This window comes from Bos taurus, chromosome 24 (assembly GCF_002263795.3).
Source record: "Bos taurus isolate L1 Dominette 01449 registration number 42190680 breed Hereford chromosome 24, ARS-UCD2.0, whole genome shotgun sequence".
Lineage (NCBI taxonomy): Eukaryota > Metazoa > Chordata > Mammalia > Artiodactyla > Bovidae > Bos > Bos taurus.
Genome location: NC_037351.1, coordinates 33262825 through 33290313, shown reverse-complemented (window position 1 = coordinate 33290313; position 27489 = coordinate 33262825). Strand labels below are relative to the sequence as shown.

The 27489-nt window shown below is 45.1% G+C and overlaps 1 protein-coding gene across 2 annotated transcripts in view; it reads right to left on the bottom strand.

Moving 5' to 3' along the window:
* Nucleotides 1-948: 948 nt before the first annotated feature.
* The window catches only part of TMEM241 (transmembrane protein 241), a 120356-nt gene continuing 93815 nt past the window's right edge, over nt 949-27489 (bottom strand). The window contains exons 14-15 of one of the 2 annotated variants that reach the window (XM_024984521.2): nt 14609-14673; nt 949-3500 (exon numbers count right to left, since the gene is read on the bottom strand). In XM_024984521.2, coding sequence (XP_024840289.1) covers nt 3440-3500; nt 14609-14673 — 126 coding nt within the window. In that variant the 3' untranslated portion in view covers nt 949-3439. The remainder of the gene's footprint in view (nt 3501-14608; nt 14674-27489) is intronic. The other variant, XR_003032414.2, reaches the window with a different exon arrangement.

Genomic DNA, 27489 nt, shown 5'->3' with positions numbered 1-27489 from the left:
CCTTCTCCAGGGGATCTTCCCGACCCAGGGATCAAACCCCGTCTCATGTCTCCTGCATTGGCAGGCCGGCTCTTTACCACTAGGGCCACCTGGGAAGCCCCTGTTGTGTGATGTTTCCCCAAAACATAGTGGCTTGAAACAATGCTGCTGTATCTCATGATTTTGTGGTCAGGCATCATGCAGGCTCTGATGTTTCTGCACCACATGGCACTGACTGAGGCCACCTGTTGGCATTCGGCAGCTGGTAGACTGGCTGGGTCCACAGGGTCCAGGGCAGCTTCCCTTATACGTCTGGGCGCCATTAGAAGGCTGGGTGCAGCAGGACCGTCTGTGGGGCTCCTGTCCCTGGTCTCTCCAGCACAGCCGCCTCAGGGGAGTCAGACCTCTACACAGCAGCTCAGGATTCCCAGAGGCTGTTCAAGAAGATGGAGGCTGCTTTCAACTCCACCTTGGAAGGCTGGCAGCTTCTATCACCTCCTACTGGCCGCCAGTATGTCAGAGCCAGCCCAGACTCAAGAGAAAGACAGGAACTGCAAGGTGTGGAAACACCATCACAGTGCTCAGCAACCACAGCTGACCGGTGGTCACCCTACGGGCCAGGGCAGGTCTACAGGAGGAGCTGGGTGGAACTCGCCCGGCAGAGATAAGTGGCCTGGACGCTGGTAGAAGTCTGGGCCTGTGTTTTGGCTTTATTATTATTATTACTGGTGTATTTGGATTTCTTTCTTTCTCTTTCTTTCTTTCTTTTTGACTGTAGGGCATGAGGGATCTTAGTTCCCCAACAAGGGATCAAACCTGTGCCCCCTGCAGTGGCAGCACAGAGTCTTAACCACTGGACCACCAGGGAAGTCCCTAGGCCTGTGTTTAAAATGTAAGAACTCACTCCCCCAGGATAACAATATTTTTTTTGTACTCTACTCTCCTGTCAACATTGAAGAGAAAGGCAAATTATCAAGAAAATAAGTAGTTTATTTTTCTTTACATCCATAGCAGATTTGTAATAATACACCACCAGACAGAACCATGCCTCTCTTGACAGAAATCATATTCATTATTTGGAAAAATTAAAAAAAAACAAAACTAAAAACACCATGGCTTTGACTTGCAGCCACCAAGGACATGCCCCAGATAGGTCTTGACCAAATGGATCATTTCGGGTAAAAGGGAGTGCTGGGGTTATATGTGGATTCCCTGCCTGGGGGCCCAAGGAACCAGAGAGCCACAAAGATTAAGAGCTAAGGAGACAGAAGTCCCTTGATTTACAGAGCTCTAGGTTCATCCTCCTAAAGGAAACCAGTCCTGAATACTCATTGGAAGGACTGATGCTGAAGCTGAAGCTCTAATACTTTGGACACCTGATGGAAAGAGCCGATTCATTAGAAAAGACCCTGATCCTGGGAAAGATTGAAGGCAGGAGAAGAAGGGGACAACAGAGGATGAGATGGTTGGGTGGCATCACCGACTCAATGGACATGAGTCTGAGCAAGCTCTGGGAGATGGTGAAGGACAGGGAAGCCTGGTGTGCTGCAATCCATGGGTCTCAAAGAGTCGGACACAACTTAGCGACTGAATAACAACAGGCTCATCCTCAGATCAGAGCTGAGCATGTGAACTTGGGCATAAAAGATGGTGATTGAAGAAAAAAGCCCATGAAGAAATGGAAGCTAAAGGAAACAGAACAATATATTGAGGTAACCCCTACCCTCTGCCTCTTGCTGGTGTCAAACTAAGAAAAGACTTGAGATTTTAAAAACAATGGAATTCTCGAACGTAGTTTTTAAAAAAATCACACACACAAAAATCCTTGCTAGAGATTCTTTCAAAAGAAAAAAAACTTGCTGCTTTTGCAACTTGCTAACTTTTGTTATTGAAGTCAGTTCTGCTAGAACAGGGGAGGGGGCTTGTTAACTGTGCACAGCTCTTTCCAGCCTCAGGAATCTTATTTGCTCAAATGACACTTGGAAGGACAGACATAAGATGACATTTGGACAGATGTCACTTTCCGCAAACAGGGAACCAGCCTCGATAGTACAGAGAGGGTTTTACGGGAGTAATAGAACAAGGAAAATTGTAAACCCAGATTTTCTATTTGATCCCGAGCAGCAAGTCTGACATCACAGGTTAGGAACAAAAAGCAAAGTGCAACTATATATGTATAAAGGTCACTCTGAACATCTTTACCTTAAATGACAAGCAGAGACCAGGAAAAGACAAGGAAATGAATTTAAGGTACTCAAGGTCTGCATATACTAATCCATTCCTATTTGTTTCATCTTCTGCTTCTTTTTGAAACAGCTTGGAGAAAACGTGTGAGAAGAATGTCCTAACTCAGCTGACCTTAGTCTTCACAAGGCCAAGAATGGACAAGGCTTGTTTCCCAGATGATGGAGATGGTCCTTCGTTACTGACATGCGTGTCCAATCCTGCAATGCCTGGATCCTGCCCGGACAGGACTCTCCGGATTTGACTACCTTTGACATCTCAAAATGACCAAAACTGACACCTAGCAGAGTATACTGTATTCAAAAAACCTCTTATGAGCAGGGATATTTACAGTTAGACATTATTTTCTTAAACCACCATCAAAGTTCAGAATCAAATGACCATTCCATGCAAATTCATTTCTCCAGACTCCCATAAAGGCAAGGTTTAGAGTTTTACATTTTTAATCTGGCCTGAAAAATATATTTCAGGTTCCAATGATTTGAAAACTCTTCTGATCTATCAGGGAATTACATGGGTTATGAATAAAAATATGTGTGTTTGCATACTTACGTTTATTTCATCCGTCAGTGCTTATTCATCAGTGGTAATCATTACCCTTGGGTAATTGATTTAACCTGATGGTGGGCCCAAAAGGGTGTTCAACACAACACACAACCACAGAAAGTCTTCAGTGCTGGAGAGAAACAGTGTCCTTGCTGGCGTCTTACTTGGCCCAGGACTCCCGTTTGCCCCCCAACTCGGCCCCCAGAGGAAGCCCCCTCATGGAAGTCTGTGTGTGCCCCTAAGTGAGTGAGTGTGGGTTCGAGGCAAGCCAACCTGACAGCAAGGAAAGGACATCCTCAGAGAAGACTTCCAGGTTGTGAAATCACAAAACAAAACCAAAAACACGATACAATACCTCCACCACCCGGCAGTGAAAGCTTGCTTGCTGAAGGGTGTTTAATAAGGAGCACGCGCAGCAATCCAGGAAGGCGGAGCCATCCCCATGCAGGTGAAACCCTGCATCTCTCTCTGCATGCCTGGGCGCGGGGCACAGTCAGCTGGACCTGGGGAGCCTCTAGACACAGTCCACTCCCTGAAGCATCCTAGAGACCCCAGAAAGAGAGTTCTCCTTGCCGCAGCGAGCAGTGACGCCTCTCCATCCTTGCTTTCTTCTATCACCTGGAGAACGCGGTGTTCTCCACTACAGCCTGGGAGTCCACTTTTCCCGGGTTTAGGAGCCCTTCCGCTCTGAGAAAACCAGCAAGGCCTCTCCAAATCCGCCGAGCAGGAGGCTGCGAGAAACAGCAAGAGGTCAGTCAGCTTTGCCCTCTCTGGAGCCTAGAGGCTGTGGACATGTGGAGTTGCCTGGTGTCCACCTACCACAGGACAAGTGATGCTCCCTCATCATGCAGCTGAGCATCCTGTCCTCTGCCCACACTGCCTGACTTCAAGTCAGGTCCCGGACTGCCCAGTCGTCCAGGGTAAACCTCAGCTGTCCCTCAGGGGGAAAGGTGACGTGTCCCAACCATCCTGACCAGGTGATGCTGACTGCACTTCCTTACTGCTCTCTGGCTCAAACATAGGAGGAGGGCTTCCCAGTGGTGCATTTTGCTACAGTGATGGATAAGAAACCATGCATGTATCCATAAGCCTATGATTACTGACAGTCTCTGAGTCCTTTTATTTCATTTAGACTAAGAACATTTAAAGACAAAATACAAATGGGGACTCATGAATTTCCCAGCAGAGCAGAAAGATCTATGGTCAGTGAAAATGAAAATGAAAAATAGCAGAACGGAAGACTGTGAGAAAGAGGTGGATTTTACATGCCTAAAATGTAACACATTTGAGGGTTTGCACATTTTCTATTTTAAACTTCTCACTAGACACTCTAGTGTCTGTCTGAAGCCCCCATCATTCTTCCCCCAAAGCACCTCTGAGGCCTGGGCTGGGCCATGAGTAAAGGCTTGTGATGGGGGTCCCTGAGGATAAACTGCTCTTGTTCAGAGGTGCCAACAGCCCTTCTGATGCCACCTCCTTCTTCCTTTTTTCTTTCTCCATTTAACCCCCAGCATCGCATGCTTCCTATATACCCACTCCTCATACATACCCACACACAACACACTCATACTTGGGTAGTGGTACCTCCATGGTCCTAATATATGTCTAAGGCATCAAATGTATGAGATACACTTAGGCCGTGTATATTCTGTTCTCAGTGAAAAAAGTCACCTATGGGGGTGACTATGACCTAAAGATAACATCTACCATGAACCACTTCCAAGTGAACTAAGTGGGAACAGGAAAACAATAAGCTGAGTTCAAAGTGTGCTCAGGTGTTTCTTGGTTTTTTGGGGTTTTTTTTTTTTTTTGACTGTACCACGTGGCATGTGGGATCTTAGTTCCCCAATCAGAAGTATTACAAATAATGACAATAAGTCAATGAATTCTAACACACGCTGAATTCATAATAATGTAGCTGAAGTTTGTTACAAACCAAACAGATTTCAGAGGACTTTCCTAGATCTATACTCATCATTTATAAAATTGCTTCTGGGAGAAACTGGGGACCAAGTTCCAAAAGACTGTATTTTTAAATACGACCCCATTGGACTTGTCCCCGCTGTAGTTTGGGGACAGACCTAGATGCTGGTGGGTTCTATCACCTCTTCTTTTTGGATGAAGGACCCAGGGAGGGGAAGCCATTTGTTCTGTACAACGTGTGTGCTGTCGTGTCTGAACTCTTTGCAACCTCATGGACTGTAGCCCACCAGGCTCCTCTGTCCATGGAATTTTCCAGGCAAGAATACTGAAAATGAAATGAAATGGCAAAATTGCCATTTCCTCTGCCAGGGAAGATCTTCCTAATTCAGGGATCGAACTTGTGCCTCTTGCGTCTCCTGCATTGGCAGGCAGATTCTTTACCACTGAGCCACCTGGGAAGCCCATTCTGCACACAGGCTCACCTCTAAAGACCCAGTTTTGCCTTCTAAGCCGATCTGCTGTTTCCTTCTGCATTCCTTTAAGAACACACACACCGTCTTCTCAAATCCCTGGATGAGCACAGAGTCACCGTGACCTAACGCGAGATCAGTACAGAACTCCGACTTGGGAAGAGTTTTATTTCTGCAAATGTAACAGGGGGTCAATCATTTCCACTAATCTTCCTTAATCACCGGGGAGAACAGGGTTTCGGCTGGCTCTTTGCCACCCTCCCTCCCCCAGCCTTAGAACAATGCTGCAGTGTAATAACCTTGCATTGCATCGCCTTGGTTTAGCGATTTAATAAAACACCGAGTGGCTTCAGAGAATGCTGACATGAAAACAAACCAGGTTCCATTTACCCTGAAGAGCACCAGGGAGGTGAGCTTTGATGCTGTTTTCTAAACAGCGGGAGACGCTGACACGGGGTGCAGGAATCTTAATAGCATTACAGCTGTTTAAGTCAGAGCTTTACTGAACTGTTTGCAAATCTTGTAATCCCCATCATTCCCGAAATGAACAAACTTCATGTAACGAAGGCATAAACATTCAGACTGCAGAGCCAGCCAGAAATAGTCATCACTCAGTTCTCTTCCAGGGGGTTATTTATTTTCAGCGTCTCTCCACTCTTTCTCTTCTCTCTTATCAGGAGCCAAAGGCCCCATCTCGAACTTACATTTATTATTGTGGTGATTCAATGAATTCCTATGGAACTTTCCAGACTGAGGACAGAGACTGTATCCTTTTCTCAGCTGCAGGCCTAGCACTTAACACAACACCCAATAAATATTTGCTCAATGAGTGATGGAATTCTTATACCTGCTCCCCACTTTCCCATCTGGATTCCAAACTATTTTTTTCTCTCTTTTCCTCACCAAAATAAATGCACCACTCCCCTGGGGACTTGCTTTGTGACGATTCACAATCTGATTAATTACTCTGTGTGGAAAGGTAATGAGTGTAGTTATTCAGAAGGCCTTTCTCAGCATTTTAAAGAAGAGGTTTCAGATTCTTAATTCTGCTGAAAAACTGCAAACACCATGATCCTAGCTGCACTTTGGGGTATGCTGGAGGAAGTTCTTTCTTCACTCCGAAATTCACTCTTCCTCCAAATAGACTTAGGCAGTCCCTGAGCATTCCCCTAAAACTAAAGGCAAAGACATCTTTACTCAGAGACGATATAAGACCATTCTCTAAGGGTGAGGTTGAGACTAGGATCAAGTTGAAGTGACCACCATGTTTGTAACCCAGGGTCAATGGCAAGCCCAGTGAATGATCAGCACAAATGAGAAGCTGATCACCAAATCCTACAAACAAAGAGGCTGTGTTTTGGTGATTCCTTTCTCTCCTTGTACTTAAACTATTTCACCAGGAAAAGCGACTCTCCTCATCTAAAGAGCATTCAAAGAGGAAGTACCGACAACTATTAATAATTCTACTTGACAGAAACACCACTCACAGTTCAGAATTTTTTTTTTTTTTTGAATGTGTTGAATTCCCTTTGCCAAAATTTTGGAATACTGGGAATTCATATTGATACATAACCTAGAATGTTGTTAATTTCAAAACAAATAACTAAATATGAATCTGGATATTTAAATTACCAAGCTTGCAATAGATACTAAAATGCTGGGCTTTTATCGTTAAAAAGAAGATAAGATAGCTGGACAAGAGCAGTGGCTTTTAATTAAAGGCTTTAAAAGCTGACCGACGTTGGGGGTATGGGTTTATCATTTTTCTTGAGTACAGGACCCACTGATTGAGCTAACAGTGCCAGACAGAGAGATGGAAAGGTGAATGAAACAACCCTTTCAGGGAGGATCCTCAGCCAGCAGGTAGGCAGGAAGTGCACATCTGTCACTTCCTGTGGTACCTGCTGATGGAGGTACACAGTGGGGGTGGCAGGGGCTGCCAAGGGTCTGAGCCTGGAGCTGATCCAAATCTCTAGTGAGGAGATAAGTTCTTTAAGATCTTGCTGAAATTTCAAATGGCGTTTTTGTCCATGAACCACCACAAACCTTTAGATCCGTGATTCCCAACTGTGGTGATTCTGCCAACAAGAAGAGCTTTGGCAAAGCCTGGACATGTTTTTTGGTTGTTGGAATTGAGGGAGTGTTACTGGCACCTGGTGAGGTGGGGCTTAGGCTTGCTGCTAAAAATTCTATGTGGTACAGGACAGCCCCTCACAACAAAGAGGTCAACAGCACCGAGGGTGAAAAACCTTCAGATAACAAGCTATTTTGTGCATCTAAGCTGCTGCCCATCCAAGGAGATGGACAATAACATGTACCCTGGTCTCCTAGACGGTGACCTCACTGGGGTCTTGAACTGTGTCTACAGAACCCAGTAAGCACTTCTGGTAGAATGAAAGAACATACAAGCAATGGAGATGAGGGTGTCAGTGGATACAGGGTCCTCTGCCCCAGCCGGACTGCAGGGGGGTGGCTGTACAGCTTCTACTCACCTCCACCCACTCCAGCAACTGCTGCCATGTGGGTGTGCAGGCCCAACTTAACAGCTGCTCCATATTTTTGAAAGAATCTGGAGATCTGGACTTTTACAGGGAAACCACCTGATTTCTAAATGTTGAATAATTTGAAATTTGAAAATCAAAGGGGGAAAAAGAAAAAGAAACGATAACTATGCAGACAAACACAGTCGGTCCAAACCAAACAGCCTTTTGTGACTTCTGATCAGTCTAGGCTCCCACGGGGCAGAGATGGGCCGTGGATTCCTGCCCAGGATCCGATTAGCTGGTCACCCAGTCACAGCTTGAACACACCCAGTCTACGGACAATGCAGACCAGCCCTGTGCAAAAGACAGGAAATCTGAAACACAGTCTGACACTCCTCTTCTGGTGGTTCACTTTGTGGTCGGAAAATTCTTTGAGGCTGAAAACACACCATCCTTAAACTCAAGAGTTCTCAAGAATCAGGAAATTCCAAAGTCAAGGTTCCTTTTGCAATGATCACACATGCTGTTTCCTTGACTTGGGTACACACAGCCCTTCTTTCCATCGTGTTCAGGGCATACCATGAAGTCCACAGGATGTGGGACAGCCTGTAGGCACAGCTCCCACAGACGGCTGTGGGAACCTTCAGACTAAGCACGTCCTCCCCACTGCAGAGCATCTCACACTTATTTCTTACACTCAGTTCAATACCTAGGTTTTGTTTTTTTTTAGTTCATTCTGAAATTATGTACAAAATATAGTCAATGAGAATTATTTGAAAAAAAAAAAAAATGCCATCAAGAATTGAGATAGTCACTATAAAGGTTGCTGTTGTTGTTCAGTCACTCAGTCGTATTTGACTCTTTGTGACCCCATGGACTGCTGCACACCAAGCTTCCCTGTCCTTCACTATCTCCCAGAGTTTGCTCAAATTCATGTCCATTGAATCGGTGATGCCATCCAACTATCTCATTCCTCTATTGCCCTCTTCTCCTCCTCCCCTCAGTCTTTCCCAGGGTCTTTTCCAGTGAGTCAGCTCTTCGCATCAGGTGGCCAAAGTATTAGAGTTTCAGTTTCAGCATCATCGGTCCTTCCAAGGAATATTCAGGGTTGACTTCCTTTAGGATTGACTGGTTTGATGTTCTTGCTGTCCTAGGGACTCTCAAGAGTCTTCACCAGCACCACAGTTCAAAAGCATGAATTCCTCGGCGCTCAGCCTTCTTTATGGTCCAACTCTCACATCCATACATGACCACCGGAAAAACCATAGCTTGGATGATATGGACCTTTGTTAGCAAAGTGATGTCTCTTCTTTTTAATACACTGTCTAGGTCAGTCATAGCTTTTCTTCCAAGGAGCAAGTGTCTTTTGATCTCATGGCTGCTGTCACCAGGCACAGTGATTTTGGAGCCCAAGATAATAAAGTCTGTCATTCTATTTTTTCCCCATATTTGCCATAAAGTGACGGGACCAGATGCCATGATATTAGATGAAGGTTAAGGTACAGAAACTGCGGGAACAGCCTCAAGGATGCACCGGGATACCTTGGCCATTGGGTTTCTGGACGTCAACCTGCCCACCATCTGGGTTCTGCCTTCCCAGGAGGACAGGTGAGGGGGAGGAGGAGGGACTGTAGGGTCAGCTCCCACCCCCTGCCCCAGCTCTAGTTCCAAATTGCTAAGTCTCACCATAGGCACCTTCTGCCCCTCCATTCTTCCCTGTCTTCCCAGGCCCAGAGGGACCAAGTCCTGTTCCACCCACAGCCTGGCTAAGCCTCTCCCTTCTGCATCAGGTCCAGTTTCAAGCCCCTCCCTATCACCCTGGCCCTCTCTCTCTGTTCTTCACACCCACTGTGCATACAAATACTTACTATCCAAGACCTCCCTGGTGGTCCATTGGCTTAAAAACAAAAAACAAAACCACCACTAACAACAAAAACTCCACAATCCCAATGCAGGGAGCACAGGTCTGATCCCTGGTTGGGAAAGATCGCACATGCTGTATGGTAGTGGCACGGCCAAAAAAATATATGTATTTACAAAAAACAGTTACTATCCTACCTCAGAAATTATCTTTATGACTTCTTCTCCTGAAAACTCCTCAAGGGCTGGATGATGTCTTATGCTCCTTAACGACTTCCACATGCTTTGCATACACCAGTCACTCAATACATATTTTTTTGTTAATTCACAGAAACATAACTTATAGTATTAAAAGTCTAAGGCAGTGAGATCCTTTTCCTAAAAATGTTCCACTGGACATTCCTAGTTCACCGTGTCAGTCTCTGAACAAGAAATAGGGCCGATATGTCTTGGGTAACGCTCCTTCCGTATTGCTGCCGAATCATCCAGATACTCCTTATAAATGATCAGACTGGTGGGAAGAGAAACATTAGAGGTTGCCTCAGATGGTAAAGAATCCACCTACAATGCAAGAGACCTGGGTTCGATCCCTGGATTGGGAAGATCCCTGGAGGAGGAAATGGCTATTCACTCCAGTATTCTTGCCTGGTGACTCCTGTGGACAAAGAAGCCTGATGGGCTACAGTCCATGGGGTCGCAAAGAGTCAGACGTGACTGAGCAAATAATACTTCCTTTCCTTTCTTCCAATCACCTGCTGCTGCTGCTGCTAAGTCACTTCAGTCGTGTCCGACTCTGTGTGACCCCATAGACGGCAGCCCACCAGGCTCCCCCGTCCCTGGGATTCTCCAGGCAAGAACACTGGAGTGGGTTGCCATTTCCTTCTCCAATGCGTGAAAGTGAAAAGTGAAAGTGATGTCACTCAGTCGTGTCCGACTCTGGCGACCCCATGGACTGCTCTAAAATCCTGGGGGAAAAAACAGTTAAATGTCTGAACCTCAGCTTCTCCATCTTTAAAACAGGACTAGGGAACTTACTTGGCAGTCCAGTGCTTAAGACTCCTTGCTTCAAATGCAGGGGGTGCAGATTCGATCCCTGGTCAGGGAACAGAAATCCCACATGCCATGCACAGCCAAAAAAATTTTTTTAATTAAAATGGGGGCTAACTTGGAGGGTTGCTGTGCAAGTTAATGAGATATATAATATTAATATGAAAATGTCTGAAATATAGTAGTTGCTCAATAAATGGTTGCTGCTGCTGCTAAGTTGCTTCAGTCGTGTCCGACTCTGTGCGACTCCATAGACAGCAGCCCACCAGGCTCCCCCGTCCCCGGGATTCTCCAGGCAAGAACACTGGAGTGGGTTGCCATTTCCTTTTCCACTGCATGAAAGTGAAAAGTGAAAGTGAAGTCGCTCAGTCGTGTCCGACTCTCCGTGACCCCATGGACTGCAGCCCACCAGGCTCCTCTGTCCATGGGATTTTCCAGGCAAGAGTACTGGAGTGGGGTGCCATTGCCTTCTCCGCAATAAATGGTTAGTTATTACTAAAAAGGAGAGAAGAGATTAGGAGGTGGTGGAAGAGGATGGCATAGAAGTATTTCTTAACTTTTCTTTTCTTTCCATTTTTCTTCTTAGGGCAGGAAGTGCCCCATTAGGGGCTTCTGAGAGAAGCTGAAAACCACTTTCACAGAATGCCATGAGCAAAAAGATTCATTTCTGTCAGTGTGGATGGTTTAGATACAGACCTGCCCCTGGAGAAGGGAAGGGGATGGCAACCCACTCCAGTATTCTTGCCTGGAGAATCCCATGGACAGAGGAGCCTGGTGGGCTATAGTCCTTGGGGTCTCAAAGAGTCAGACATGACTGAGCAACTAACACCAGGCAGGAAGATAAGTAACTACTGACATCCCAGGGGCAGCGACTTTTCACTTTTATCCAAGAGTTGGCCCTGACACATACTGGGTCCCAGGAAATACCTGTTTATTGAACAAACCCCTTCCAGCCCAAAGACACAGGAGATGCAAAGTTGCCTCTTGGACTTCCTCATCATGGTATTCCCAGAGCCTGGTCCTGCCCCTCACATTCATCCTGCAGGAACCTCATACTGATGTTTAAACTTGATACCATTTGTGTGTGTGTGTGTGAGTTGGGGCAGGGGGACTATGACAGCACAAGATGGGGGATTATTTACAAGTTGTCCTGGGGGACAGGAGGCTGTCCTGGGGGACAGGAGGCTGCCCTGGACACACGGGGCCTAGTGCTGGCCCCATCAACCTGCACTGTGGCCTTGGAGCAAATGCAAAAACTGGGGGAGGTGGTGGAGGAAGCCAACCCTTAGGATTACTCTCATACCAAGCGAGAAAGGCACTTCCCTGGTAGCTCAGTGGTAAAGAATCCACCTGCCAATGCAGAAGACATAGGTTCGATCCCTGGGTCAGAAAGATCCCCTGGAGAAGGAAATGGAAACCCATTCCAGTATTCCTGCCTGGAGAATTCCAGGGACAGCGGAGCCTGGGAGGCTATAGTCCATGGGGTTGCAAAGGGGTCAGACACGACTTAGCAATTAAACAACAAGCATGAGAAAAAAATACGGATTTTCTAGGACTATGCCTTATTTCAGCAAAACTAAATAAAATGCTTTTCTTTCCATTATGTTGGTAAAGAAATGTAAAAACCTCCAAAACTTGTCTGCAAGTCAGTTCTGGAGTGCCATTCCTGGTGCTGGGAGTGGGGGCGGGTATTGCCAAACAATATATTCAAACTGGAATGAAAATAAGCATTATATAACTTCAAGTGGACCTAGGCTTGTTTTTCTTTTTAAAACAGAGGTTAAGAGACAGTAAGCAGTGAGAACCAACACGAATTATTCTCCTTAAGGTGCTGCATTAGTGAGTTAGGCCACATAGCAGGTAGCCGTGGTCACAGGAAAGGAAAGCTGTGGGTCACCAGGCCAGCAGCTGGCAAGCTGGGTGAAGACTTGGGGAGGACTGACCCATGTCCGGGTCATTGAGAGGCTCGGCAGGCTCGGCTCGACAGGCACCACTCAGCGTGGTTACTTCATAGACAGTGGAGCCCACCTCCCTCCGCACAGACTCCCCTGGCGAAACAGTGCATTGTCCTCACCATCAGCCCAAACGCGTGTGACTTCTGGCAAGTGGAGACCATGGAAACAGAGGATCTATACTTTTTGCTGAATGCATTTCTGTATTGTCGCAAATGTCTCCTACTGAATCTTTACTCATTAGGAACTGATCTTCTCCTCAGCTGATGGATTCTGATTCTGAGAATTGACTTGCGTTTGGAAACTGGCCAAGGATTGTCACTTTAAATTAGGTAAATGATCTCTGCCTTCTGCTTATCCATTTTTGATATATTTCTATTATAACTTGTTAAGCAACAGTCTTGATGACTCTCCGTCCTTTTCCTAAGTCAACCCTACACTGACTGCCTTCCAATTTTGCTGCCTATTATAGTAGTTTTGACTACCTTGCTTATGGTGCAAATAGCATACGTTACTATATAGATTTAAAATATATAAGTATAGGACTTCCCTGGTTGGTCTGGAGGTAAGAAACTGCCTTCCAATACAGGAGGCGTGCATTTGATCCCTGGTCCCGGAACTAAGACCCCACATGCCACGGGGCAACTAAGCCTGCATGCAGCAACCAAGACCTAGCATAGCCAAAAATTATAAAATAAAATACCTAAGTATAAACGTGCGTGCCAAGTCGCTTCAGTCGTGTCCGACTCTTTGCAACCCTATGGAAGATAGCCCGCCAGGCTCCTCTGTCCGTGGGATTCTCCAGGCAAGAATACTGGAGTGGGTTGCCATGCTCTCCTCCAGGGGATCTTCCTGATCCAGAGATCAAACCCATGTCTCTAATGTCTCCTGCATTTGGCAGGCAGATTCTTTACCACTAGTGCCACCTGGGAAGCCCTACCGAAGTACATACCCCCCAAAATAGCATGCCCACTGATTGAGGGGAGCAACAGCAGTCCTAACAGTTTAAACTCACCATCATTCCCCACCTCACCTTCACCCTCCTTGAAGATGACAACCATGACCCTTGGTGATCATCACGTCAGCTGGTCTGAATATTAGTAAGCTGGAGGAGATCAAAGTCTTAATGCGGTCAGTCACCGATCAGTATTCTGTGTACAGGGTTCAGGTGCAGAACCCTACCACCTTACCTTCCACACAGCAGACCAGGGAGCGTGATTTTAAAGTAGGAGCTTGTGGCTGCGCTGCTCAAAAATCCTTGGATCACTCCTCCCCACCTCCACTCATGGTGAAGCCAAGCCCTTATAATGGCCTTTAAGAACCCACATGGTCAACCACCTACTACCTCTCCAGCCTCATCTCCTACCGCTCTCGCCCAGCAAGCTGCTCCGGTCACATTGCTCCTTGAGCAAACCAAGCACTCTCCCACCTCAGGGCCTTTGCAATTTCTGTTACCCCCACAGTGTCCTCAGGGCTCACTCCCCCACTTCTTCAGGTCTGTGCTCAAATATGTCTTTAAGCAAATGGGTGAGTGCATTCTAAACGAGGATGGTTTGGAGCTTGTCTAAGAGAAAAATGAATTGAAGGATCAAAGGAAGAAACACAAACATAGTTATAGTCACAGTTAAAGTTATAGTTACATATTTATAGTTACACTTATAGTTATATATACACACATAATTGGTGGTTCACCCACAGTGGTTAGTCTTGTGTGGATGAGTGGCTCAAAGGTGTCCTGGTGAGGCTCTGCTTCCTGAATGCTGGCTGTACCAGATATAATATATTCAGTTTGTGAAAATATTCATGATATAAGCACTCTTCTGAATGTATGTTTATTTATATGTCCATAGGACATACTTTCATGCATTGGAGAAGGAAATGGCAACCCACTCCAGTGTTCTTGCCTGGAGAATCTCAGGGACAGGGGAGCCTGGTGGGCTGCCGTCTATGGAGTCACACAGAATCGGACACGACTGAAGTGACTTAGCAGCAGCAGCAGGACATACACCCCAAACACACACACTAACACTGGAGAGCAAATATTAGTATCCCAAGGAAATCCAAAGAACTTATCTTCCTCTCCTCTCTCTGCTAAAAGACTTACCATCCCATGGTTTCCCTGGTCAGAATTGTATCAAACAGCAACATCGATAAGCCAGACGTGATCACCTGCAGAAACAATTTCAGCAAAAGGTCATCAGAGCAGCAGGACCTTGGGGACCTTCTCCAAAGCCATTAGTTGGTGGCAGTTCAGATCCCAGACATCAGCTATGTCTTCCCACTCTGTCTTTCCCACCTCCACACACTTCCTAGTCCTTGGTGTTTCACGGAAAATGCTAAGTCCTTGTCTATTTTGAGATGAGAATCTTCAAAGAAGCATTTAATCTCCAAATTTTTCAAAAGAGGAGGCACACAGCTAAGATCGCACTCTTCTCTCTCCAGGGCAATGGCAGAGCAAGAATACCTGTTTCCATTTTGTCTCAGCTACACAACAAGAACCCCCAAGGTCAGAGTATCCATTCACCCATTCCCAGATCCTCCAGCTAAAAACCGAGCTGCCAACCCACCTTCGCCAACAGCACTGTCTCTCGCCCTGTCCTAATGTCCCTGTCTTTCTGGCCCAATGCACACATTCTGAGAAACCAGGTTCTTCCTAAGAGAGGGAGCAATGAAATCATTAATTATTTGCAAACATCTAGGAGCCAGTAAATGGGCTTCCCTGGCAGTTCAGCTGTAAAGAACACACCTGCAATGCAGGAGGCAAAAGAGATGAGGGTTTGATCCCTGGGTCGAGAAGATCCCCTGAAGGAGGGCATGGCAACCCACTCCAGTATTCTTGTTGGGAGATCCCATGGACAGAGGAGCCTGATGGGCTATGATCGATGGGGTCACACACAGTCAGACATGACTGAAGCAGTGACTGAGAAGAACACAGGAGGCAAAGGAGAGAAAAGAGTTACTCCACATTTCTCAGAGCTAGAAATTTTAAAAAAACCTCTTAGAAGTGGCAGTAACAGGACTCAGACTCCCAAGATGCCTCTAAAAAGTCGACACAAAAAGTTTTGAGAACCAAAGACCAACTCTGAAATGCCAGCTCAGGTAAGATTTTTTTTTTCCTCCCAGGATTCTGCACTCTGGAATGCAAAGCAGCTTCTGTGAGGAAAGTTACCCTAAGAACTTGCTTCTCTGCACTGAGAAGAAGTAAAAAGCAGGCTGTATCAGGACAGGTCACTCAGGCTGTGTGTCCTCAGAGATATCAACTACCATCTCGCTCAAAGGAACGTCATGTCCTGTCTTGGAGGCCTCGTCAGGTCTCAAGATGGGAACAAGGCAGCAGGCAGATGGTCAGAAGAAGTGAGTATGGAGTATGGTGGTCCAGTGTTTAAGAATCCATCTTCCAATTCAGGGGACATGTGTTTGATGCCTGGTCAGGGAACCAAGCTCCCATGTGTTGTGGGGCAACTAAGCCCGTGCAACCACACGAATGCGCCTGTGCACCATGACTAGAGAACGACCACGCTGCAAAGAAGACCCAGTGCAGCCAAACATGCTTTTAGACAATTTAAAAAGAAGAAGGAGGCAGTATGTTTGATGAGTCTCATCTTCACTCATTTACCGTCTCAAAAAGAAGTCTGGAAATATAAACCTGGAACTCTCAGTATAGAAACCTTGTGAGATCTTAGAACCTTTGTAATAGTTCACTCATTTAAGGTCACTTTCTATTTGCTTCCCTGTATCGATTTGCAGCTAAAAACCTTGACAACAAAAAAGAACCTGTGGTGTCTTCAGGAACAAAACAGAAGTGACAACCAAGTCAGAGAGACAGCTGCAAAGCAGAACGCAAAGGACGAGAGGAAATACTTCTCAAAGTGAAAACGGAGTGCTGGCTTTTATCTTAAAGAGCTTTTATCTCAAAGAGTGGCTCTTCTTCCCCCACCCTCCCCTCTTCTTGTTTGACATTTTATTTAGGACTTTTGCATCTATGGTCATAAATGAAGTGGGCCTAAAATGTATTATCTTGCAATGCGACTGTCTAGTTTTGGAAACAAGGTTATACAAACCACATAAGTTAATACATCAGCCTTCCTGCTTCTTTTTCGGTGAAGGATAAAGACGGTCTTTACTGGGGTCTCCACTCTGACCTGACCGCCCCTGGACCTGGAGGTTCTAGTTGAAAGTGAAAAGTGAAAGTGTTAGTCACTCAGTCGCGTGCGACTCTTTGTGACCCCATGGATGTAGCCCATTAGGCTCCTCTGTCTGTGGGATTTCCCAGGAATAATACTGGAGCGGGTTGCCATTTCCTTCTCCAGGGGATCTTCCCGACCCAGGGATCAAACCCAGGTCTCCTGCATTGCAGCCAGATTCTTTACATCTGAATCACCAGGGACGCCCTAATTGGGGTGGCCTTTAATGCCCACTGTCCTAATCAAATCCTCTCTTTCTCCTGGATTCAAGTTTGTTATTTTCATTTTTTCCAAAAATATTTTCATCTAGGTTTTCCATTCATTAACATTCAGCGATTTATAGAAATATTATTCTATCTCATTTGTGCCCATTTTTATCATCTTCCCTTTTATTCTAACTTTATCATTTTCTCATACTTTTTTCTCTTTCCTTCTTTAGTCTCAACCAAAGTTAATCTTAATCTCATTAATCCCTCTTTACTTTTGCAACTTCCTGCACATTTCCTGGGAGAGTGCCAGCAGAGATTTATTTCTTGGGATTGCTGAAAAAGCCTCTGTTGTACTGTGGGAAGTTAGCTATGGCAGCTTGGCGTTAATGGAACAACTCATGAAATTTCTGAAGCCTTTCTTAACTCTTCACCATTATCTTCATCTCCTTTACCCTTTTTTCCAGCTCTTGTCTTTTTCTGCCAACTTTATTGAGGAATAAAGTTGGCAAATGTAACTGTATACGTTTCACTTGCACACCACGACTGGATGTACATACACATACATGGCCTGCTCTGACTGGCTTCTCGAATGGCTTTTTAAAAAAATATTTTTATTTATTTGATGGTGCCAGGTCCTAGTTGTGGCATGTCAGATCTAGTTCCCTGATCAGGGATGGAACCGGGGCCCCCTGCCTTGGGAGCTTGGAGCCTTAGCCAATGGACCACCAGGGAAGTCCTTCTGGTGGCTTTTTCCATATGACTTTCAGTCTCCTCTGTGACACTGTCACACCCCACGTGCCCTGCAACAGTCCAGCCGAGGACTTACGTCTCGGGCCCTCTGCTGGTTTCTTTCAGCTCAGAAGGAATCTCGTCTGCCGTGAAATAGACAGCTGGCCTGCTTGTTCCTATTAACTGTACCTTTTGCCAAGAAAAACACCTCTGAAAAGTTTCAAACCAGCCCTGACTTGAAAATAAGGTTGGTGTAGTAGCCAGACTGGTGCCTTTCCATCTGCTGCTTCCTGGAAACGTTTGCATGGTCTCCTGCCTTTCTCCTGGGCCCCTCTTTCAAACATCTCTATATTTTCCCCTCTCGTGGAGCAAATTTTCTGCTGGCTGAGACACTCAGTGAAATCTCACAAAGAGATCTGTCTTATTTCTGTAGGGAATTTATAGTGACCTTGTTTGTCCTATAGCACTCCTCGGGAGTTAGATGGGACACTTTTTAATCTATTTCCAGAAGGACCCTTAGTTCCTTAGGCTTCTCTGCTTTCTGGGTTTGGGTTTTTTTTTTTTGTTTTTTTTAATGTGAACCATTTTTTAAAAGTCTTTATTGAATCTGTGGGCTTCCCAGGTGGCGCTAGTGATAAAGAACCCACCTGTCAATGCAAGAGATGTAAGAGACATGGGTTCGATCCCTGGGTCAAGCCACTCCAGTATTCTTGCCAGGAGAATCCCATGGACAAGGGAGCCTGGCGGGCTACTGTCCATGGGGCTGCAAAGAGTTGGACACGACTGAAGTGACAATGTGCTTACATGCATTGAATCTGTGACAATATCGCTTCTGTTTTTTATGTTTTATTTTGTTGGCCACAAGGCACGTGGGATCTCAGCTCCTCAACCAGGGACTGAACCCCTACCCCCTGCATTGAAAGGTGAGGTCTTAACCATTGGACGGCTAGGGAGATCCCTTCTCTGCTTTCTTTACTTCCATAACCAGCCCCAACCATCAGCTCTCTTTTTAAAAGCATTTCTCATTCCCCCCGCCTCCTGACCCATCCCATATGTGTGTGTGTGTGTGTGTGTGTGTGTATCACACACACAGTCACCAAAGTTCGACCACTTCACAAAACTGTCTAAGGGATGAATAGCAGCCGGTCACACTTCACTGAGGGGCAGACACTGGGCAGGGGCCAGCCCAACCTACCCACACACCGACCTCACCCTGTATGAACTTCAAATTCATGCCTCAGCAAATCGACAGCTTTCCATATGCCATGGGCCTTCAGGGCTGCTCAAAAACACTGGAAAGTGTGAATGATAAATCTGCTTGTGCCAAGAGTCCACTTCACTTCTAATTCCACTGAGGAACAAATAGAAGCCAGGAATAGCTGACTATGCAGGTCTGGGTACTGAATGTCCCAAGCACAGACACCTGAGGGCAGAACTTGAGAGGTGCAATCGATTCCCTAAGCTCAGAGGTGGGGAAACTGACCCAGAGATAGTGTGTGACTTGACTTCAGGGCCTGGCGACTTCATGTCAGGGAGCCGTGGAGCCCAGGCTCCGACTCCCAGGTCAGCTTCCTCTCACAGCCAGAGAGGCCCCAAGGGAGCTCCATATAGCCTTTTTGAAAATAAGAATCCACTAAAAGCCAGGACTCAAATATCTGCACACCCATGTTTGCAGCAGCGTTATTCATAAAAGCTAAAATCTGGAAGCAACCCAAGTGTCCATCAAGGGATGAATGAGTAAGCTAAACCTGGTATATACGTACAATGGAATGTTTTTCAGCCTTAAAGAGAAAGGAAATTTTGATATATGCTACAACATCGGTGAACCTGGAAGACATTAAGCTCAGCGAAATCAACCAGACACAGATAAGCACTGTATGATTCCACCTATATGAGGTACTTAGAACAGCTAAACTCACAGAGGTAGAAAGCAGAATGAATTTTACCAGAGTCTGAGAAGGATAGGAGTGGGAAGTTAGCATTTAATGGGTACAGAGTTTCAATTTAGGTTGATGAAAAAATTCTGGAGATGGATGTCAGTAAAAGCATAAACTTTTTTTTTTTTTTTTTAACCTTTAAAATGGCTAAAATCTGCTCATGAGAAAGACTCCAAGTTACTCTTGGGACTTGCCATTCAAGAGATGGGAGTAGCAGCCATTACTGCCAATTATTGTTCTTGCCTTCGAACAGCATTTTAAAAAATACAAATGTTTCCCCAAAGAAGAAAGAGTCCTGTGGTCTCAGGAATGTCTCCCTTGCGCACATGCAGACCTGAATGACAAACACCAGGACCTGCCACAGCCTGGGCTGCCAACAACAGCAGAACTTAATACATTGTGTCAACGGCGGGGCTTTGAACTTCCTGGCTTTGTCAATGCATGTCACAACCTCCGTGTTCTTTAAACAGATTTTGGTATTTAAAGCAGATCAGGTTTGTTTTTTAAACATTCATTTCGATCCCGAGACAAATTTCCTGTTTGTTTAAAGGAAAATAAAGAGGAGCAGTTGTTAGTGGGAACCTGCCAGAGTCAAGGATTTGGAAAAGAATCAGAAATTTAGCTTTATTGTTTATTATTGTCTTGATGCCGTTGTTGTCTGTTGAAATATATATGACTTAAGGAAAACGTGACCACGTCAGCACGTGTATGAGGCCCTTCACCATAACTGCCCCAGTTTCAGCCAGGCACCTCCCACGTAAACAGGTTATAGTTTTTCAAACACTGCTGCATCCCATCTCTTGCCTTTGCCCAGCAAGTTCTCTCCGCTTAGAACAGTTTCATAGGCTTCCTCAAACAATTCCTACTCACCTTCTGAAAATACATTTCTAGAAATCTTTTCCTGACCCTGACTGCCATTCACAGATTCGAGTGGATCAGAAGCTTCTAGGGGCTTCCATAACCCCTTATCATTGCACATGCCAAATTCTACTGAAATGGTAGTCTCCCCAACCAGGGCCCAGCAACAGAGACTTGCTTATGGTAAGTGCCTGAAACGTTTTATGCAAATACACTCAATCATCAGAGCCGCTAATATAACCCCAAAAGTCACGATGTTGTTGATTTTCAAATCAATTTTCATATATTAGGGACCATTGGAACCCAGACCTGAGAACCATGAAGACAAACCCTTGGTCCCTCATCTGTGCTTCTTTGACCAATTATCTCCATTGAGAAGATCTGAGATCTTGGCTCTCTGGTTCCAAGTTTAAAAATGCCAGAGAAGATTCTGATTGGTCCCTGAACCACCTGACTATGGCCTGGGAAACAGAGTAAGGTAAGAACACGGAAGCTCACCCTTGAACTTCACTGTGGGTATGGAGGAAGGAACATTTCTCTGGTGGAAGGTAGGGAAAGTGGTGGGCAGAAAGAAGAACAGCTGTTTTCTACACCCTTACCATCAACACCATCTGGGAGCCTGGAGGAAAGGCCGGATCTCGGGCCCCACCCCAGACTGCCTGAGCACCCTCTAGAAGGGAACAGCCCTTCCTTCCCTGGTGAGACGCATGCATACTAAAATGTGAGGAATTCTGCTCCATACGGTTCAGCTCTAACACTGTGCAGATGGTGCTGTCCCATCTCCAGAGACGGGCAGACTCCAGCTTTCTCACACGCTGTAGCCACATGTGTCAGACCGTCCTGGAATCCATCTGTGTCACAGATTCATGTATGAATGTTACCAGCCACGCCCGTCTTTTAGGTTCAAGAGTAAATCTAACAAAAATGTATAATCTGAGAGCAGGCTCTCCTTTTCACCTAGGACCAAAGAAACTATTCCAAATCCATTAGACAGAAACTACAGCTAAAGCTGACAACTCTGATCGCTGTTTTTAAAATACTGAATTAATTTAATATCAATCCTGTGATTTATTCCAGGATCAGTGTAATTATTGACAGACAAATCATGTTAAACTCCAGGCACAGCTATTAACAGTGTCTAGTATCACCTCATTAAAACACACAATTCATCATTATTTTTCCAGGTATCGAAAAACAACACTGGGGATTTCCCTGGTGGTCCAGTGGCTAAGACTCTGAGCTCCCAATGCAGGGGGCCTAGGTTCGATCCCTTGTCAGGGAATTAGATCCCACATACTGCAACTAAAAGCCAGAGAAGCCAAATAAATAAAAATAAACAAATATAAAGTAAGAATAAAGGAATACCATGTTCAGATTATCTAATTTCTCCCTTAAATTTCAACACTTTAAAGATGTCATTCCATGTCTGTTGGTATTCATAATTTCAGCTGAAAAGTCACTTACTTTTTAAATTGAAGGTGTTTTTTTCCTCTGGTTGATTTTAAGATTTTCTCTATCTTTGGTTTTCAACAGTTTAACTAGGATATGCCTAAAGATACTTACTTTTCTTTTTTCCTAAGTATTTATTTATATATGTGGTTGTGCTGGGTCTTAGTAGCTGCATGTGTGATCTAGTTCCCTGACCAGGGATCAAACCCAGTCCCACTGCATTGGGAATGTGGAGTTTTAGCCACTGGACCGCCAGGAAGTCCTGATACTTACTTTTCTTTGTATTTTTTGTTTAGGGTTTGGTGAGATTCTTGAAACTGTGGGTTGATGTCTTTCAGCAGTGTTAGAAAATTCACAGCCATTATTCCTTCATACATTGCTTCCCTCCTCACCTTCTAGAACTCCAATTACCTATATATTAGACTTTGAGAAGTGAAGCGGTTTATGGGGTTCTCAAGGCCAGATAATCACAATGGTGTGACCACTCACCTAGAGCCAGACATCCTGGAATGTGAAGTCAAGTGGGCCTTAGGAAGCATCACTATGAACAAAGCTAGTGGAGGTGATGGAATTCCAGTTGAGCTATTTCAAATCCTGGAAGATGATGCTGTGAAAGTGCTGCACTCAATATGCCAGCAAATTTGGAAAACTCAGCAGTGGCCACAGGATTGGAAAAGGTCAGTTTTCATTCCAATCCCAAAGAAAGGCAATGCCAAAGAATGCTCAAACTACTGCACAATTGCACTCATCTCACACACTAGTAAAGTAATGCTCAAAATTCTCCAAGCCAGGCTTCAGCAATACATGAACCATAAACTTCCAGATGTTCAAGCTGGTTTTAGAAAAGGCAGAGGAACCAGAGATCAAATTGCCAACATCTATCTGCTGGGTCATCAAAAAAGCTAAAACTCCAGTACTTTGGCCACCTGATGCGAAGAGCTGACTCATTTGAAAAGACCCTGGTGCTGGGAAAGATTGAGGGCAGGAGGAGAAGGGGACGACAGAGGATGAGATGGTTGGATGGCATCACCGACTCAATAGACATGGGTTTGGGTGGACTCCGGGAGTTGGTGATGGACAGGGAGGCCTGGCGTGCTGCAGTTCATGGGGTCGCAAAGAGTCAGACACGACTGAGCGACTGAACTGAAGACTTTGAGAATTTCCTCCATGTCTCTTATGCTTTTTTTTGTACTTCCGAATTTTTTCTCTCTGTACTTCACTAATTCTGTAACACTAAGTCCAATCTGTTCTTAAGTCCATCCATTAAGTTATTAATTTGACATATAATTTTTCAGTTCAGTAATAACTTTGATTTTTTTTACAGATTCCAATTTTGCAAAGAAATTCATTTAATTTGTATTTTCCTATTTTCTTTAGCATATTCTTCATAGTCACTTTAAGTTATCACTAGCTCTAAAATCCAGATCCTTTGTGTTTACATTCTCAGTATTTTTTTCCACTTATCAGTCAGTGTTCCTGCCTCTTCACATGTCTACAACTTTGATTTTTTATTTATTTATTTTTTGACCATACCAAGCGGCATCCAGAACTTCTCTGACTGGGGATCAAACCTGTGCCCTTGCAGTGGAAGCACGGTGTCTTAACCACTGGATCATCAGAGAAGTCCTCTACAACTTTATATGTCGAACACTGTGTATAAAGGAACTATAATCAAGGATGAGTGAATCAGATGGGTCGTAGCTCTAGTAAGGCTTAATTCACCTCTTCTTTACCTAGGCCTTCAGGTGTGGCCCTCCAAGACTTACGCTTAAAAGCTTGGTCTGTCGTCTCATTCCTCTAAGTTCTGCCTTTCAAAAATTTTGACCTTAGCTTTTTAGCTTCTCGTCCCATGTAGATTCAAAATCTGGCAACAGTCTTTAGGTGAAGACTCATCATATATTTGCTTCAGCCTCCTCTTTCTAGCAAGATTTTGTCTTAGAGAAGGAACTTATGGTTGCCAGGGATGAGGGGAAGGAACAGTTAGGGAGTTTGGGATGGACATGTACACACTGCTATATTTAAAATGAATAACCATCAGGGACCTACTGGATAGCACAGGGAACTCTGCCCAATGTTATGTGACAGCCTGGGTGGGAGGAGAGTTTGGGGGAGAATGGATACATGTAGGTGTATGGCTGAGTCCCTTTGCTGTCCACCTGAAACTACCACAATATTGTTAATTGGCTATACACCAATATAAAATAAAAAGCTAAGAAAGTTCGAATGCTGCTGCTGCAAAAAAAGAAAAAAACAGAATTTATTTCCTAGTAACCCCAATATTATGAGCTTTTGCTTTGCCTCCCTGGGTGAGCCTGCATCCCCCAGAACTGCTTCAGAGCTCAGCAAATGACTCGTGGGAATACTGGACTTGCCTTTGGGGCTCCTCTCCTTTCCAACCCACCAAGCCAGTTCCACACAAGTGTCAAAAGATCTGCTAGTTTCTCCTTCCCACAAAATATTTCCTCTTCTTGGACCAAGTCAGATCCTTAGGCCACACCCAGAATCAACAATTATCCTTCACCCTCCAACCCCACTCTGGGAAAAACAATAACCTGTGTTACTTAGAATACCTAGGCAGGGGTCTTCCTTCTCTGGAAATATATCTAATTTGGTTCTCATTGCCTTCATAGATCTCTGATTTCTTTAAAAATATGATATTTTGCAATTGATTTGTTTTTCTCCCAGTTGTTTCAGTTGAATGTTGGCCTGTCACAATGCACAACATTCTACTCTGAAGCAGAGGATTTCCCTTTGTTACACAGATGAGAAAACTAAGACACAGAGATGGTAAGGCACTGCTTTACCTTGTTTGGCTGACCACAATTTCCCTAGAGCCACCTAGGATGTCATGGTGGGGTAGGGCGGAGGTGGGCGGGGGTTAAGAAATAATTTTGTTAATTCATTTATTTATGGCTATGCTGGAGTCTTCATTCTTCATTGCTGCTCGGCCTTTTCTCTAGTTGCTCAGGAGCTACTCTTTAGTTGAAGTATGCGGGCTTCTCACTGCAGTGGCTTCTCTTGTTGCGGAGCACAGGCTCCAGGGCATGTGGGCTTCAACAGTCACAAGTGGGCTCAGTAATTGCAGCTTCCTGGGCTCTAGAGCACAGTTTCAATAGTTGAGGTGCGTGGACTTGGTTGCTCCTTGGCATATGGGGTCTTCCCTGATCAGGCATCAAACCCCTGTCTCCTGCACTGGCAGACGGATTCTTTAGCAAGGTGGGGTTTTATTTGATTTGTTCTGAACACCTTCCTGATTAGTAATAATCATATTAATGCATCATTACGATTTTAATTGGCTTTGTCTTTTTATTATAGTCCAGGATCTTGTATGTAACGGCCAGCAGCACCAGGACTTCCTCAAAGACCCAGTCTCCTTCTCTTCAGACACAGAGTTAGAGATGATGAAATTGACAATGATTAATCAGACAAACTGGAGGTGAGAGGAACACACAGTTTTCTTTCCTCATGATTCTCTCTGCCTGGGGGGCAGGAAAATCTTCTGCCTTTCATCCTTTCAATCTCTTCCAAGATCACTCTAGTGGGAAAAATTATTCATCTGATTGTACACTTGATGAGGCTTATTACGCTAGTTAGTGGGACTCCAGCGCTTTAAAGGCACGAATCCAACCTCCACATGGTTTATTTCTTCTCTGGAATCCATGCAATGAAATTCTCTTTACCCTCTGTCTCCACCTGTTGGGTTGGGAGTGGAGGGTGGAGGGGAAGGCATGCCTCCTACAAGGAACAGAAAGCCTTATGTCTCTAAACCAAGGCTGAGTTTTTAATTCCACTTTGTTTCCCACTTGCCTACTCTTCCTTGTCAGATTCTCTACCATCTGAGCCACCAGGGAAGCCCATTCTATTCAGTAAATGTTCTCTTTCTTTTTTATTGATATAATTTATTTATTTATTTTTGGCTGTGTAGGGTCTTCGTTGCTGGGCACAGGCTTTCTATAGTTTCAGAGAGCAGACGCTACGTTCCGGTTGCGGTACGCAGGCTTCCCGTTGCAGCAGCTTCTCTTGTTGCAGATACAGGCTTTAGGTGCGCAGGCTTCAGTAGTGGCAGCATGCGGGCTTTGTCGTTTCAGCTCCCTGGCTCTAGAGCACAGGCTCAGTAGTTGCAGCGTGTGGGCTTCGATGCTCCGAGGCATGCGGGAGCTTCCTGGATCAGGGATCGAACCCGTGTCTCCTGCCTTGGCAGGCGGATTCTTTACCACTGAGCCACCAGGGAAGTCTCATATATTCTCTTAGTCCACATCCAAAGAAGGGAGGACAAATGGACAGAAGAATTCAAATACCAAAACTCTGAAATCTTTAACACATACTGTGTGCTGAAAAGACCTGTGACTTTTCATACCATTTGGCACTGGTCCTTTGGTTTCACTTTTAGAAATCTACGGACCTTTGGACCTTTTATCTGGGACCCGCAATCTTCCTGGATCAGCAGTGCCAGAAGGTATCGGCTCTCCCTGAGAGCTGGGTGTCAGACTTTTCTCTTGAGTCCTCAAACATTTCTCAAGAGGCCATATTAATATCATGTCTGCTGAAGCGGTGTTCCTTGGCACCTTTGGGGTGGTGCCTTTCATCTATCTCTGTGGGCGTTCCACCTCTGCTCATCCTAAAATACCTGATTTTGTTGGTTGTTTTGTTTTCTATAACATACTGCTGCTGCTGCTGCGTCGCTTCAGTTGTGTCCGACTCTGTGCGACCCCATAGACAGCAGCCCACCAGGCTTCCCCATCTATACATACTATAATTCTTTAAATAAAGGGGCTATTGGGATTTCCCTGGTGATCCAGTGGTTCAGATTTCACCTTCCAGTACATGGGGTGCGAGTTCAATCCCTGGTCAGGAAGCTAAGATCCCATATCACTCAGGGCCAAAAACCAAAACATTAAACAGAAGCAGTACTGTAACAAATTCAATAAACACTTGAAAAATGGTCCACATCAAAAAAAAAAAAATCTAAAAAATAAATAAAGGGGCTGCTGCTGCTGCTGCTGCGTCTCTTCAGTCGTGTCCGACTCTGTGTGACCCCATAGATGGCAGCCCACCAGGCTCCTCCGTCCCTGGGATTCTCCAGGCAAGAACACTGGAGTGGGTTGCCATTTCCTTCTCCAATGCATGGAAGTGAAAAGTGAAAGTGAAGTTGCTCAGTCGTGTCCGACTTAGCGACCCCATGGACCAATTTGCCAAGTATTGCTTCTTTTTTTTACTCCCCCCAAGTACTGTTTCTTTGCAAGAAGTATAAAGGGCGAAATGATATATTCAGAACATCCGATAGTTGAAGACAAAAGAAGAACTTGAGACTACTCTAATTTTCCTTCAAATTCAATTCAGTGACAGCCTGGTATAGACATGATAGATTCTTCCTTCTAGTACTTTTTCTCAACTTTCTCAGTCTCATTCTGTTCAGTGTGTTAGTCAGTCCATCATCCAGGACTCTTTGCAAGTCCATGGACTACAGCCCACCAGGCTCCTCTGTTAATGGAATTCTCCAGGCAAGAATACCAGAGTGGGTTGCCATTCCCTTCTCCAGGGGATCTTCCTGACCCAAGGATTGAACCCAGGTCTCCTGCATTGCAAGCAGATTCTCTACCATCTGAGCCACCAGGGAAG